The 16,250-nt window shown below is 38.5% G+C and overlaps 1 protein-coding gene across 2 annotated transcripts in view; it reads right to left on the reverse strand.

Moving 5' to 3' along the window:
• Positions 1–618: 618 nt before the first annotated feature.
• PIWIL2 (piwi like RNA-mediated gene silencing 2) overlaps positions 619–16,250 on the reverse strand; it is a 74,670-nt gene continuing 59,038 nt past the window's right edge. Inside the window, exons 20-22 of one of the 2 annotated variants that reach the window (XM_030312424.1) lie at positions 3,157–3,410; positions 2,475–2,582; positions 619–915 (exon numbers count right to left, since the gene is read on the reverse strand). In XM_030312424.1, the coding sequence (XP_030168284.1) occupies positions 759–915; positions 2,475–2,582; positions 3,157–3,410 (519 nt within the window). In that variant the 3' untranslated portion in view covers positions 619–758. The remainder of the gene's footprint in view (positions 916–2,474; positions 2,583–3,156; positions 3,411–16,250) is intronic. The other variant, XM_032592846.1, reaches the window with a different exon arrangement.

Genomic DNA, 16,250 nt, shown 5'->3' on the forward strand with positions numbered 1-16,250 from the left:
AGGAAGAAATCAACATGGTACACTGTAAAGCAACTAAAATATACAGAAAAAAACTTCATCTGGCCTTTCTCAGGAGGCCAAGGAATGGCTAAATGCCCCTTTCAAAGTTTCAAAGCCAACTCAAGGCACAGGTGTCATAGACTCAATTCCCAGACAAGATTAGGTCAGTAGGACTTGACTACGCCACCAGCTGGTTTTACTATGTGCCTTTCACACTTACCAGCAATCACAATATCTAGAAAAACTTTGCCTCACAGGTGTTTTTACTACCTTTCTCAGTTGCCCAAATAAAGTAACTCTCTACTTCAAGAAACTTGGAATGACTTCATTCATTATCACCTCTGGCACAGAAATAGGAAGTGCTTAGTAAGCATAACTTACAAGGTGTAACTGCTGTTTCTGCAGGTTTCCACAGCTCATGTTGGCTATGGGGGCTATGAGGTTCCCTTGTATTCACCCCCTCCATATATACAGGACCTGTACTGCCACCACTTGCTCTACAAAGGCAACAAGGAAATTTCCAGCTGATATTTAGAAATGGAACTTACTTCTTGGTGATATCAGGTATAAAAGAGAAAAAAAAGAAAAAAGAAATCTTATTCTACCAGGTTGGTAAAAACACACACACACACACACACACACACACACAACAACCCACCACCAACACAAAAACCCCTTGGGTCCCTCTTGATCCTGCCTGAGTTGCAGCTGAGTTCAGAAGTCTAATCTCCCTAAGCACCCATATCCTGGCTGCCCAGTCACAGGAAGAACAGGTTTTCGCACAGCTGGATGGCTGGTTCATGATGCAAGATCTGTCCTGACAGAAAAGCTAGCTTGTGGGCATACTTGCAGGGAGCTGGGACTCTGATGGTGCCAGGCCAGTTCCAGTACATGTGGCACAGCTTGAAAGTCAACCTGTAGGCCAAGAAGAAAATAGGATCCAAATCACTCTCCACCTTTAATTTTGGGACATGATTAGGTACTAATGGGTGTATGACACACAGCATGCTTTCCAGAAAACTGGGGAACTAAGAAATACATGATGCAACTTTTGGGAATCATTACTTTTAAGTGGAATTATTTCATTTCATTTCTATTTGTAAGTAAGAGGACATGGGTAAATTCTCTCACTTTAGGTACCCTCATTTTTAGACTGAAACAAGGAAAACAACAGAATTTTTTTTTTTTTTTTTGCCTCAAGAATAGGCTGAAGAATGCGTTAAGTACCCCAGCAAAGTACTGAAATAATCTGAGCCCGATGACATTGGGTCTCAAAACTGGCTGTGTGTTGTAATTATCCAGAGTAGTTTCTTTTCTTAAAAGAATTATTTTTTAAAAAAATGTTTGGGGCACTTGGGTGGCTCAGTTGGTTGAGCTTCTGACTTCGATTCATGGGTTTGAGCCCCGTGTCAGGCTCTGCTCTGACAGTGCAAGCCTGCTTGGGATGCTCTCTCTCTCCTCTCTCTGCCTCTCCCCAGCTCATACTTTCTCTTTCTCAAAAATAAATAAATAAGGGGCACCTGGATGGCTCAGTCAGTGGAGCATCTGACTTCAGCTCAGGCCATGATCTCACAACTCGTGGGTTTGAGCTCCACATTGGGCTCTGTGCTGACAGCTCAGAGCCTACAGCCTGCTTTGGATTCTGTGTCTCCCTCTCTCTCTCTTCCTCCCCCCGCCCCTAAACTCTGTCTCTGTCTCTCTCTCTCTCTCTCTCTCTCTTAAAAATAAATAAACATTAAAAAATTGAAAAATTGTTTTAAGTAAAATAAACAAAATTTTAAAAATGTTTACCTATTTTGAGAGAGAGAGAAAGAATGTGTGCAAGCACATGCAAGTGAGCATAGGAGGGCCATAGAGAGAGAATCCCAAGCAGCCTCCCTGCTGTCAGCACAGATCGGATGTGGGGCTTGATTTCATGAACTATGAGATCATTACCTAAGCAGAAATCAAAATTCAGACTCTTAACCAGCTGAGCCACCCAAGCACCCCCAGAGCAGTTCTTTTTTTTTTTTTTTTTTTAACGTTTATTTATTTTTGAGACAGAGACAGAGCATGAACAGGGGAGGGTCAGAGAGAGGGAGACACAGAATCTGAAACAGGCTCCAGGCTCTGAGCTGTCAGCACAGAGCCTGACGCGGGGCTCGAACTCACGGACCGCGAGATTATGACCTGAGCCGAAGTTGGCCGCTTAACCGACTGAGCCACCCAGGCGCCCCCAGAGCAGTTCTTAAAATACGAATGCCTAAGAATGCTTGGGGTAAAGCCTGGGCATCAGCTTTACCAATGTTTTGTTTTAAGCTCTTCAAGTAATTTTAAAGTGCATAGGAATTACCAATCACTCTTCAAAAAAAATACCATTATGAAAGACATGAAAAAAATTAAAGGGTAAATATTCCAGTCAGGTGGCAGTGACCCCATCTTAGCTAGTTGGCCATGATTAATTATGAGAAAGAGTAAGTTACTGGTCAGCTCACCTCTGCATGTGATCAGGACTCAGGTTTGCAGTGTTGAGAACACAGACATAATGGGTAGGAATGCCACAACCCTGCCGTACGTGATGGGCAAGAAGGTAGAAGTCCACCCTAGGAAGGAAAAAGTACAAAGAAATGATATGGTCAGATTTGGCCAAAGAGAGCTGAAAAAGATCTTGGTGATCATTTTGCCTCCTTCACCCAAGGCTCAGAGAGGTCAAATGACTGGATCAAGGATACACACAGACCAAACCATATTACAGCTCAGGAATCTGGACTCAACAGTATATGGTATTAGAGGGGTACCTGATTGGCTCAGTTAATAGTGTGTGACTCTTCATCTCAGAGTTGTAAGTTTGAGTCCCACATTGAGTGTAAAATTACTTAAAATTGTTAAGAAAAAAAAAAAAAAAGGGATTGGTAGCAGAAACTACCAAATCTGTGTGCAGGAAGTTAAAAGCATACATAATCTTAGGAAAAGAATGTGCGTTCAATATTTTATACTTAAGAGGTAAAAGATTTATTGTTGGTTTGTTCTTCAGTTGTTTTGAAAATATTTTATGACCATAAAATCTCTGAGGATTCCATTCCACATCTCTCTAGTCAACCTCCCCATTCCAATACCCAAGGAACAAATAACCCCTCCAACCTATTCTTGCTGAAATATAATGTTTTCCCCACTTACCACTCACAGCTTGTTATGGTATGATCTACCACAGTCCCAGGGGAGGGAGTCACAAAGTGCTCAGTAGCAGCCAGGTACAAATTGGTACTGATTTTCTTCTGAACTACAAATACTACCATCTTGGGCTGATAATTCTCAAAAGCTTCAAAACACTTCTGTAGCTGAGGAATCTCATAGTTGGCAACTGTCTTTAGTTGGCCATCAGACACTCCGTCACGGTATACCACAATCTTCTCGGGGAGACAGTGGTTCACCTGAAACGACACCCTCCTGAGGTGAACTATGGAGTCTGGGGTTGATGACCGCAGGCAGTATGAAGCTCACTCAGCACACAGCTTGGCAATCTGGCAGTAGGTCCCTCTGACAGCTGGGCCCAAAGCCACCATGTCAGAAGGGAAGGGAGGAAAAGCTTCTAGTCATTTCTAGACTTCCTCAGGGTAGTAAAACAGACCTGGTACAGCAAAAGTGTTATAAACTATGAAAGTAAAATAAGCCAGTGATGAGTCACATACATAAGGCCCATACTCAAAAAATATGAACAAAGTTGAAAGAAATGGTAGGAAAATTATGGGATGAATCAACCTTCCTTTGACTTGTATTTCACATGAATTACCATTTAGACAAAGAACAAGGTAAGTGTTAGAGAAATTCTAACATAGGACTGCACAACCCACAGATCCATCTTCTTCACATTTTTATGTACAAGCAACATCTAAAGTTGCTAACAAGTGAAAGGATCCCTTACAAAATATTATCCTACAATCAGGTATAATGTGAAACATTTTTACTAAATAATTAAAATTAGCATACAGTTATGGTAAATTATCCATGGATCCAAATCAAATTTGGATGCTGGGTTCAATCAGTTTGAAGAATAATGCTTTTCCCATTTAGAGAATATAATTATGTTCTAGCTGTGTTTGATTTCAATAGTTCAAGAGAATAAGCTGTTCTTTTTTTTTTTGGGAGAGAGAGAGAGAGAGAGAGAGAGAGAGAGAGAGAGAGAATATGCTCATGTACACAGGCAGGGGAAGTGCAGAGGGAGAGGGGGAGAGAGAATCTTAAGTAGGCTCCACACCCAGCCCTGAGCCTGACACATGATTCTATTTCACAACCATGAAATCATGATCTGAGCTGAAATCAAGAGTCAGATGCTTAACTGATTGAACCACCTAGGTGCCCCTAAGCTGTTCTAACTTTAAACTAGAAGTTCCCTGAAAAGTGCTTTAGTTTAGTCCACAGTCCGTAAGTGGTAGTTTGATTCTAATCAAATCGTATAGGTTATTCACAATTCCCCTCAGAAACCTAAATTATTACTGAATTAAATATATATACACTATACATTCTTTATACATTTATTCTTTTTAAGTTTCAATTCAAAGAATCCTATTTTTTTTAAATGTTCTATTTATTTTTGAGAGACAGAGAGAGAGAGAGGAAGAAAGAGCGTTGAGTGGGAGAGGGGCAAAGAAAGAGGGGGACAAAGGATCCAAAGTGGACTCTGTGTTGACAGCAGAAAGCCTTACGTAGGGCTCAAACTCACAAACCATGAGATCATGACCGAGCCAAAGTTGGATGCTTAACCTACTGAAACACCCAGGCGCCCCAAGCATCCTTTTTTTTTTAAAAAAAATGGTTATTTGAGGCACCTGGGTGGCTCGGTTGTTAAGTGTCCAACTTTGGTTCAGGTCATGATCTCACAGCTAGTGGGTTCCAGCCCCGTGTCAGGCTCTGTGCTGACAGCTTCAGATTTTGTGTCTCCATCTCCCTCTGGCCCTCCCCTGCTCATACTCTGTCTCTCTCAAAAATAAATAAACATTAAACAAAAATTTTTTAAATGTTTATTTTTGAGAGAGAGAAAAAGTGGGGAAGAGTCAGAAAAAGGGAGAAAGAGTATCCCAAAAATCTGCGCTTACAGCGCAGAGCTGGACACAGGGCTTGATCTCACAACCATAAGATCATGACCTGAACTGAAATCAAGAGTCAGACACTTAATTGACTGAGCCACCCAGGTGCCCCCAAAGAACCCTTTTTAAAAAAATGTTTATTTTATTACGTATTTTGAGAGAAAGAAAGAGAGAGAGAAAGAGCGTGCATATGCAAGCGGCAAGGGGACAGAGAGAAGAAGGAGAGAGAGAATTCCAAGCAGGCTCTAGGCTGTCAGCACGGAGCCCAATGTAGGGCTCGATCCCATGAACCGTGAGATCATGACCTGAGCTGAAATCAAGAGTCAGAACCTCAAACGACTTGAGCCAACTAGACGCCCCTCAAAGAATCCTTTTTAAAAATAATCCCCTAGAATCTTGCTGAAGTTAAAGCTCAGAATTTCAAATATTTTTATAAATGTGCTTTTGAGACACCTCAAGTATTACATTTACAAATGTGTAATTCACCTCACAGTCCCAAACTGTAATTATTGCTCTTGTTTGTATGACTTTTCTGTTTTTGTGTTGTCTTTGGCTGTCCAGAATCTATTCTATCATTTTTAGTAAGAACGTTTAGTTTCCTTCTCCCCCCAACAGGATAGGTCTGCTGGGACTATTAATTGAGGTGCCTTCCCCTAATCCAGGATATCTCAACACTCATGATCTATGGAGCTAGATTATTCTGTTTTGGGGGGCTGACAATGTTTAGAAGTATTCCTGGCCTCTACCCACTAGATGCCAGTAGCAATCACCCCCCACTAAAAATGCTTCTAGACATTGCCCACTGGGAGGACATAACAGCCACCAGCTGAGGACCACTGCACTAATCAAAGGACATAAAGATGACCCAAGTTATGCCAACATAATGCGCCTCCTTGCTTTGAATCTTGAGCAGATAATGAAAATCACTTGGAGTATGGTCCCTCTGTGGTGGTGTCTCTTTAGGTCCCTGCGTCTGGAACTCCAGGAGCTACCCTGACTCCTGTCCATTTCCCAGTTTGATGTTAAGCCTTCTCACCAATCATCTGAGACTCTCCATGATTTTACCAATTAATTCTCACTTTGCTAAAGCTAACACATTTCTATGACTTCTCAAAGACCCCTTACTGATACACTATGTTAAAAGGTAGATACCAGGGGTACTTAGATCAGGAAGAAACCGTCATTTCAGAGAAGGAAACAGAGTGGCAGTCCAATGGATCTGGGGTCAGGAGACCTGGGACTGAGTATGATTCTGCTGTTCCTTGGCTATGATCTCAGAATACTGTTTCCTCAGTTGAAAAATGGAGATAAACCACCACCTTACCTTCTTGTCAGAGTTGTTAAGGGGGATAAAGTAAAAAATATACACAGTTGACTCTTGAACAACATGAGTTTGAACTGTGTGGGTCCACTTATATGTGAATTTTTTCAATATAGTACATTACTGTAAATGCATTTTCTCTTCTGTATGATTTTCTTAATATTTTTTTCTCTTATTTTATTGTAAGAATGCAACATATAATGCCTTTAGCATACAAAATATGTGTTTCATCTACTGTTTATGTTATTGGTAAGGCTTCTGGTCAACAGCAGGTTATTAGTAGTTACTTTTTTGAGAAGTCAAAAGGTATACAGTTTTTTGACTGCATGGGGGGTAAGTACTCCTAGCCCTTGCATTGTTGAACAGCCAACTGCATATATTTTTAAAAGTTGTTCAGAATGCACTAGATTAAGGAAATACAGATATTCCAAAGCATCGAGAAGTGACATAACGAGATAAATGGAGTGAAAAATAGAATCAAATTCATCTGAAGTATTCACTGACATCACCTCTTTCTTTAAAATTTGCTAAGCAACCACTCAGTGTGAGATACTATACTTGGCCCTATAATATAAGCTGCCAGTAGAAGTGAAAGATGATTCCTGTTATCAAGGAGCTTAAAAATCTAGTAATAGTCAACAATGGTAACTCTTCTAGGTCATCTAATCCATACTCTTTTATTTCATAAATGGTTAAGATTAGGGTCTAGACAAGGGTCAGGATATAAGACAAATCACAATATTGAAACATAAATGTTAAATGTGTATTATTAAACCACTTCAGTACAAGAGTAAATAAATTAATAAATTAATGAGTACCTTGAAAGCAGGACTGTGCCTGTTTGACTTGTATTGCTAGCACTGAGTACGATGGCAAGGACCAAGTAGAAAATAAATATCTGCTGAAAGTTTGAGATGTTCTTTTAGGCATGGCTCCATTCGTTCATAAAATAAACACTTAATGCCATTACATTCAAGCAATTGTGTTAGTCTCACAAAATTAAAAAATTACTTTGATACAATCCAAATGTTCATGGAACTCAAATTAGAACTGGAGAGACAGACACATAAAGTAAATATTTGCAACAAATTACAAATAACATAATAAAGATAACATTTGTTGTCTGCAGGGAAAAGTCAACATTATGCCTCAGGAAAAGGTGTAATGAAAGAATCAGCAGATAATTCAGGCAGCAAAGAAGGGTAAAAGGTTTCCAGGCATAACACAAGCAAAGGCCTAGATTGTGGCTGGACAAGGGGTAAGAAAACAACTAGAGACCACTATATTATCAGTCATACATTTGAAAACTACTCTGGCAACCATCTACAAAACAGATCAAAGATGATTAAGAATGAGTATTAGGACCAGATCACTTCCAGTTGAGGATGTCAAATGAGAACACTGAAACCCTTCACTCTTATGGTAACACCACAAAAATCAAAATAATATAAAAATCACACTTACATATGGGACTATCAAAGACCAGTGGAAGCAAGAAAGCCTCGATGAACTTGAACAGAGAGGAGCCTTCAAAAAGGAGCAGTGAATTTCTGAAGCATCCATGAGACAAATGACGAGTGAATGTGGGTAGCAGGAAGAGGCGGCCTGAGGTTGCAGAAATTTTACCAAGAACAGACAAGACTGACAGGATTCTGGGGAGATGGCAGAGGAGGAAGAAAAGGACATTCTCTCCCCACCTAGATAACAAATGTACTAGCAGAATCTGTCTGATGTGAATAATTTTGGAACTCTGGAGTTTGTTGAAGGCTTGCAATTTCCCAGGGAAGATGTGGACAGTGAACTGCGGTTAATTTCCACTCTTGGTACAAAAGCTGTCCTATACCTATGCTCACCCACACTGCAGGGCCCTGTCCTACAAACACTGGGATCTGTTCTCTGAGTGCTGCTTCTGATCACAGAAGTGCAGACAAAGAGGCTGGCAGCCATTCTTGTTGCATCTAACTCTCCAGCTGAAGTGACTTCCAGGGTATTTAATGGGCAAGTGCCATCCTCCCCTGACCCTTCATTTTTCTCTTTATCCTTTTTTGGAAGTCAGACATTAAAGACTGGAACATTCAAAAAAAACTGCATAAATGTCAAAAATCAGAAAGTGACAATGCATGCTCAGATAAAAGCTCAAAACACTGAAAGACCTTAAGTTCCAGCACAATCATAACCTACACCAGTCAAGAAATAAAAAGTAACAAACAGAGCAAAGGCCTGAAGAAGGGGGCCAATCTGATTTCCAAAGTTACCACATTATTAGATTCAAATGTCTAGTTTGCAACAAAAGTCATAGGGCAAAGAAAGAAACAGGGAAGTATGGACCAAAGGAAAATATTACATCAATAGAAATGTCAGTGACGAAAACCTCATGGCAGTTACACTGACCAAAGACCTTAAAACAATGGTCTTAAAGGGGTGCTTAGGTGGCTCAGTCAATTAAGTGTCTGACTTTGGCTCAGGTCATGATCTCATGATTTGTGAGTTCAAGACCTGCATTGGGCTCTGTGCTGACAGCTCAAAGCCTGGAGCCTGCTTTGAATTCTGTGTCTCCCTCTCTCTCTGCTCCTCCCCTGCTCACACACTGTCTCTGTCTCTCTCAAAAATAAACATTAAAATAGTAAAAACAAAACTAAAAAACTATGGTCTTAAAGATGCTCAAAGAACCAAAGCGGATGTGGATAAAGTAAACAATGTTTGGAAAAAGTGAAGTATTAATAAAGAGAAAACCTAAAAAGTAAACAAAAATAACTACCAGAGCTGAAAAGTACCATAACTGCAACTTCACTGGATGGATTCAAATACAGATCTGAGCAGGTAGAAGAACGAACCAGCAAACTGAAGATTGTATAATGGAAATTATTGTTCACAAATAAAAAAGACTGAAGAAAAGAGAACAGTGCCTAAAGGACTTGGAGGACACAATCTAGCAGACCAATATTTGCATCTTGGGACTCCCATGAAGAAAAGAGAAAAGGGGTAGAGAGAATATCTGAAGAAATAATGGCTGAAAACTTCCTAAATCTGATCAAACACATGAATATAAACAGTCAAGCTCAATGAACTCCAAGTGATATGAATTCAAAGAGAACCACACTGATACACACAATTAAATTTTCAAAAGCAGAAGATAAAAGAAATCATGAAAACAAGATAGAAGAAAATCATTGCACGCAGAAAAGATTATCAGCAGACTGCCCATCAGAAACTCTGGAGACCAGAATGCAGTGGGTTGATATATTCAAAGTGCTAAAAGAGAAAAACCGCCACTCAAAACTTATACCAGCAAACTATTTCTTTGTCAAAAATAAGAAAGAAATTAAGACATTCCCAGATAAAAGCTCAGAGAGTTTCTTGCCAAGAGACATGCCATGCAAGAAATGGTCAAGGGAGTCCTGTAGGATGAAATAAAAGATGACTCGACAGTAATGTGTAGCCATAGAGAGAAATAAAGATTTCAATAAAGGTGACCTATCATTGTATTATCGTAACAGTGGTTTGTACTACATTTAAAAATTTTCTATATGATTTATGACTCAAGTAAATTTAAAGAAAAAAAAGCATTAGTCTAAGACCGAGTATTATTTAACTTTGGTTTATAACTCCAAATCTTGTCTTTTTTACAAAATTTAAAGACAAATGTATTTAAAAGGATTATCAGTCTATATATGAAGGCACAAAATACATAAAGGTATATGATTTTATGACATCAACATCTAAAGAGGTAGAGATAGACCTGTAAAGGAGCAACGTTTCTATATGTTACTGAAGTTAAACAACTATACATTCAAATTAGAGTGTTTTAACTTCAGGATATTAAATGTAATCCTCACAGTAACCTCATACAAAATAGCTATTGAACACACACAAAAGGAAACAAGAGTCCCCAACAAAATTAACCCAAGGAGGTCCACACCAAGACACATAATAATTGAAATGGCAAAAAGCAGTGGTAAAGAGAATTTTATTTTATTAAAAGACATTTTTTTAATGTTTTATTTTTGAGAGAGACAGATAGAGGATGAGTGGGGGAGGGGCAGAGAGAGAGGGAGACACAGAATCTGAAGCAGGCTCCAGGCTCTGAGCTGTCAGCACAGAGCCTGATGCGGGGCTCGAACCCACAAACTGTGAGATCATGACCTGAGCCGAAGTCGGACACTCAACCAACCAAGCCACCCAGGTGTCCCTAAAGAGAGAATTTTAAAAGCAACAAGAAGGACGCCTGGGTGGCTCAATTGGTTGAGTGTCCAATTCTTGATTTCAGCTTAGGTCACGATCCCAGGGATGTGAGGTTAAGCCTCATGTCAGGCTCCACACTGACAGTCGAGCCTAGTTAAGATTCTCTCGCTCTCCCTCTGCTCCTTTTCCCCACTCATGTGCTCTCTAAAACAAAACAAAACAAAACAAGATAAAATAAAAGAAAAAAAAGAAAAAGAAAAAAAAAGAAACAAGAGAAAAGAAAACAGTTACATATAAGGGGAACCTCAAAAGCCTATCTATCAGCTGATTTTTCAGCAGAAACTTTGCAAGGCAGAAGGGAATGGCATGATATATTCAAAGTAATGAAAGTACAAAATCTGCATCTATGAGTACTCTACCTAGCAAGGTTATTAATTCAGAATAGAAGGAGAGATAAAGAGTATTCCAAACAAAACTTAAAGACGTTCATCACCATTAAATCAGCCTTACAAGAACATTACAGGATATTATTTGAGTGAAAAAAGGCCATTATAGAAGAAAATTAGGATCACAAAAGCAGTAAAATAAATTCTATCTATAAAAATCAGTCAAGGGAATCACAAAATAAAAGGATATAAAGTAGAACATCATATACATACATCATGGGGTGGGGAAATAAAAATTTAGTGCTTTTAGAATGGGTTCAAACTTAAGTGACCCATAAGATGTTATATATGAACCTAAGGGTAACCACATATCAAAAACCTGTAACAGATACACAAAAAATAAAGGAAATGGAATAAAGGCAGTTCACTGAAGAAGGCCATCAAACCACAAGGCTAAAGAGCAAGACAAGAAAGGAATAGAGAAGAACTATAAAAACAACCATAAAACAACAAATGTTAATAAATACATACCTATCAATAATTAATTTAAATTCAAATGGACTAAATGCTCTAATAAAAAGACATAGGGTTATTGAATGGATAAAAAAGCAAGATCCATCTATAGGCTGCCTACAAGAGAAATCACTTCAGATATAAAGACACATAAAGATTGAAAATGAAGGGATGGAGGGGTGCATGGGTGGCTCAGTCAGTTAAATGTCCAACACTTGGTTTCAGCTCAGGTCATGGATCTCATGTTTTATGGGACTGAGCCCCATGTCGGCCTCCATGCTGACAGCACAGAGCCTGCTTGGGATTCTCTCTCTCTCTCTCTCTCTCTCTCTCTGTCTGCCCCTCCCCTCCTTGCATTCTCTCTCTCTCAAAATAAATAAATGTTACAAAATAACCCCCACAAATGGAGAAACATTTATCATGAAATAGAAATGAAAAAAAAGCCAGGGAAGTAATATCTGTATTAGACAAAATAGACAAAGGAGGACACTACATAATGATAAAGGCAACAATCCAACAAGAGGACATAACAATTATAAATATTTATCCACCCAACAAAAAAGCACCTAAATATATAAAGTAACTATTAACAGACAAGGAAAAAAATTGACAGTAATACAGTAATAGAAGGGAACTGGAAAGACATTCCACGTTTATGGATTAGAAGAACAAATATTGTTAAAACGTCTATATTACCCAAAGCAATCTACACATTTAACGCAATTGCTATGAAAATACCAGCAGCATTTTTCACAGAGCTGGAGCAAACAATCCTAAAATTTGTATGGAACCACAGAAGACCCTGAACAACCAAAGCAACCTTGAAAAAGAAAAGCAAAGCTGGAGGCAACACAATTCTGGACTTCAAGTTCTATTACAAAGCAGTAATCAAAACAGTACAGTACTAGCACAGATATAAGACACATATATCAATAGAACATAATAGAAAACCCAGAAATAAACCCATAACTATATGACCAATTAATCTTCAACAAAGCAGGAAAGGAAAAGGACAGTCTCTTTAACAAATGGTGTTGGGAAAACTGGACAGCAACATACAAAAGAAAGATACTAGACCTGTCTTAATCACACATAAAAAATAAATTTGGAACGGATTAAAGACCTCAATGTGAGACCTGAAAACTTCAAAGTCCTTAGAAAAGAGAGAGCAAAGGCAGTAATGTCTCTGACATCAGCCATAGCAACATTCTTCTAGATATGTCTCCTGAGGCAAGGGAAACAAAAGCAAAAATAAAGCATTGGAACCAATCAAAATAAAAAGCTTCTGCACAGTGAAGGAAATAATCAACAATGAAAGGCAACCTACAGAACGGTAGAGGATATCTGGAAATGACATATCCAATAAAGAGTATCCAAAATATATAAATAACTTATAAAACTCAACCCCCCCAAAATAAATAATACAATTAAAAAATAGGCAGAATATATGAATAGACATTTTTTCCAAAGAAGACATACAGATGGCCAAGAGACACATGAAAAGATGTCCATCATCACTTACTATCAGGGAAATTCAACTCAAAACTACAGTATCACCTCACACCTGTCCTAATGGCTAAAACACAAGAAACAGGTGTTGTCAAAGAGGCGGAGAAAAAGGAACACTTGTGCACTGTTCGGTGGGAATGCAAACTGGTCCAGCCACTGTGGAAAACTGTATGGAGGTTCCTAGCAATTGCACTACTATTTACCCAAAGAATACAAAACACTAATTCAACGGGATATATGCACCCCTATGATTATAGCAGCATTATTTACAATAGTTAAGACAGGGAAGCAGCCCAAGTATCCATCAACTGATGAATGGATAACAAAGATGTGTCACACACACACACACACACACACACACACACACACACAGAGGAATATTATTCTGTCACAAAAAACAATATTTTGCCATTTGCAAAAACATGTATGGAGCTAGAGAGTATAATGCTAAGTGAAACAAGTCAGAGAAAGACAAATGCATGATTTCACTCATATGTGGAATTTAATAAATGGACAAAAGAAAAAAAAGAGAAAAACAAAAAAACAGACACTTAAATACAGAGAGCACACTGGTGGTTGCCAGAGGGAAGGTGGGTGGGGAAGATGAGTGAAATAGAAAAAAGCGATTAAGAGTATACTTATCTTGATGAGAACTGAGTAATGTACAGAATTGTTGAATCAGGGGCTCTTGGGTGGCTTAGTCGGTTAAGCACACTGTTGATTTTGGCTCAGGTCATGATCTCACAGTTCATGAGTTTGAGCCCCACATCAGGCTCTGTACTGACAGCCCAGAGCCTGCTTGGGACTCTCTCTCTCTCTTCTTCTCTCTTTCTGTTCCTCACCTACTTGTGTAATCTCTCTCAGAATAAACATTAAAAAAAATAATAATTATTGAATCATTATGTTGTACACTTTGAACTAATATATCGTATGTTAATTACACAATTTTGAAAAAGGAAATGAGAAAGGAATTTAACCATTTCCCTACAAAAAATGAACTAAACACAAAAGAAGACAGTAATACAGTAAATGGAAGACAAAAAAAGGAATAAGGCATATAGAAAACAAATAGCAAAATGACAGAATTTCTCCCCTTATTAATATGGATTAATCTCTACAGTAAAAAAAAACCCAAGATTGGCAGAATAGACAAAAATACATGATCCAACTATATACTGTCTACAAGAGACTCAATTCAGATCCAAACACAGATCGAAACAGAAATAATGAAAAATGATATTCTGTGTAAATAGTAATGAAAAGAAACTAGGGAGGGCTATACTAATACCAGACAAAACAGACTTCAAATTGGAAACAAAAGAGACAAAGGTCATTATATATTAATAAAAGGTTCCAAAACTGTGAGAAGATACAACAATTATAAACATGCATACAGTTGATAACAGATCATCAATATATATGAAAATGACAGAGTTGAAGGGAAATGTAAACCAAAACTACAATAACATACCACCTCATGTCCATTAGGATGGCTAATATATACACACACACAGAGAAAACAAGTATTGGCAAGGATGTGGAGACACTGGAACCGCTGCACACTTATGGTGGGGTTGTAAAATGGTATAGCTGCTGTGGAAAACAGTATGGCAGTTCTTCAAAAAGTTAAAAATAAGACTTACCATATGTTCAACCAATTCCATTTCTGGATATATACCCTAAAGATTGAATGCAGGCTCTCAAAGAGATGTTTGTATATCCGTGTTCACTGCAGCATTATTCACAATAGCTAAAACATGGAAGCAACCCAAGCGTCCATAGACAGATGAATGGATAATCATGACTTCATACATACATACAATGGAATATTATTCAGTCTTAAAAAGGGAGAAAATTCTGCAATATACTACAACATGAATGAACTTTCAGGACATTAAGTAAAATAAGTCAGTCACAGAAAGACAAACACTGCGTGATCCCACTTATGTGAGGTACTTAGTCAAATCAAAAGAATAGAATGGTGGTTGCTCAGGAGCTGGGGAAAGAGGAGAATGGAGATTAATGTGTGCAGTGTTTCAGTTTTATAAGATGAAAAGAATTATGGAGATGGTGGTGGTAATGACTACACAACATTATAAATGTATTTAAAACCAATGAACTGTGTTACTCAAAAATGGTTAAGACGGTAAATTTTATGTTATATGTATTTTACTCAATTAAAAAAATGTGAAAAAAAAAAAAGGAAGAAGAGGCCAGGCAAGCTACTGGCAACTGTGGGTTCAGGAAGGACAGGTTGACATCTGGAAGACCCCTCTAAACAATAATCACTTGCTCGAGTTAGCACTCTGCCCCAATCTCTTCCCAATTCTGCTAAAAAAAGAGAAGTGAAGGTGGAACTGAAAAGCAGAAAGAACCCATACCACATATTCTACAGCTGCCTGCAACTTTTCATTCCAATGGCAATACCTTGGCTCTTCCCCCTCTAAAGTCAAATACTAGTCAAGAACACTCTAGCCCTACATAGTCCTAGCCACAGCCAGAATCACATCAGCAGCAAAAAGTGTTGATCAGAGCTGAGCTCCAGCTTCTTAAGCTCAGGCAAAATAACTGATGAACTGAATATCTGCTGATTACTCATCACGAGTGATAAAGCTGAGGTGGCTTGGTTTTGATTTTCACACTTGAGCAGAAGTAAACACTGGCATTCAGACTCACATACTAGGTGTTTCAATGACCCCTGAGACACTGAACTAGAGAGGCCAAGTAGGTAGTTGGAGATAAGAGTAGGAGTTCAGATGAACAGTATAGGCTAGTGTGTTCTCTGGGGTCCCATCTTTCTCTACTCAGAAGTCCTTGAAACATTCTAGGGAGTCCATAAAGTCAAAAATATGTTGCTGCTGCTGCTGCTACTACACTATCTGCCATTTTCTCTGTAATTCTCTCATAAATATATACTAGAATTTTCCAGAGTAAATGATATGTGACATCACAACAGATTAAATGTAGATTATTTACTTGCGGGGTGCCTGGGTGGCTCAGTTGGTTGAGTGTCCCACTTCAGGTCAGGTAATGATTTTCTGTCTGTGAATTCAAGCCCCACATTGGGCTCGCTGCTGTCAGCACAGAGCCTAATTCAGGTCTTCTGTCCCCCTCTCTGTGCCCTTCCCCTGTGCTCTCTCAAAAACAAACATAAAAAAAAAAAAGAATATTTACTTGCATTTTGTTAACCCAAATATTAAAAGCTTTTGCAAAAATGCAAAACAATGGCTCTCTTCTCACTAAACATTTTGGAAATAGTTATCTTTAATTAAAAAT

This window comes from Lynx canadensis, chromosome B1 (assembly GCF_007474595.2).
Source record: "Lynx canadensis isolate LIC74 chromosome B1, mLynCan4.pri.v2, whole genome shotgun sequence".
In the NCBI taxonomy this organism is placed as follows: Eukaryota; Metazoa; Chordata; class Mammalia; order Carnivora; family Felidae; genus Lynx; species Lynx canadensis.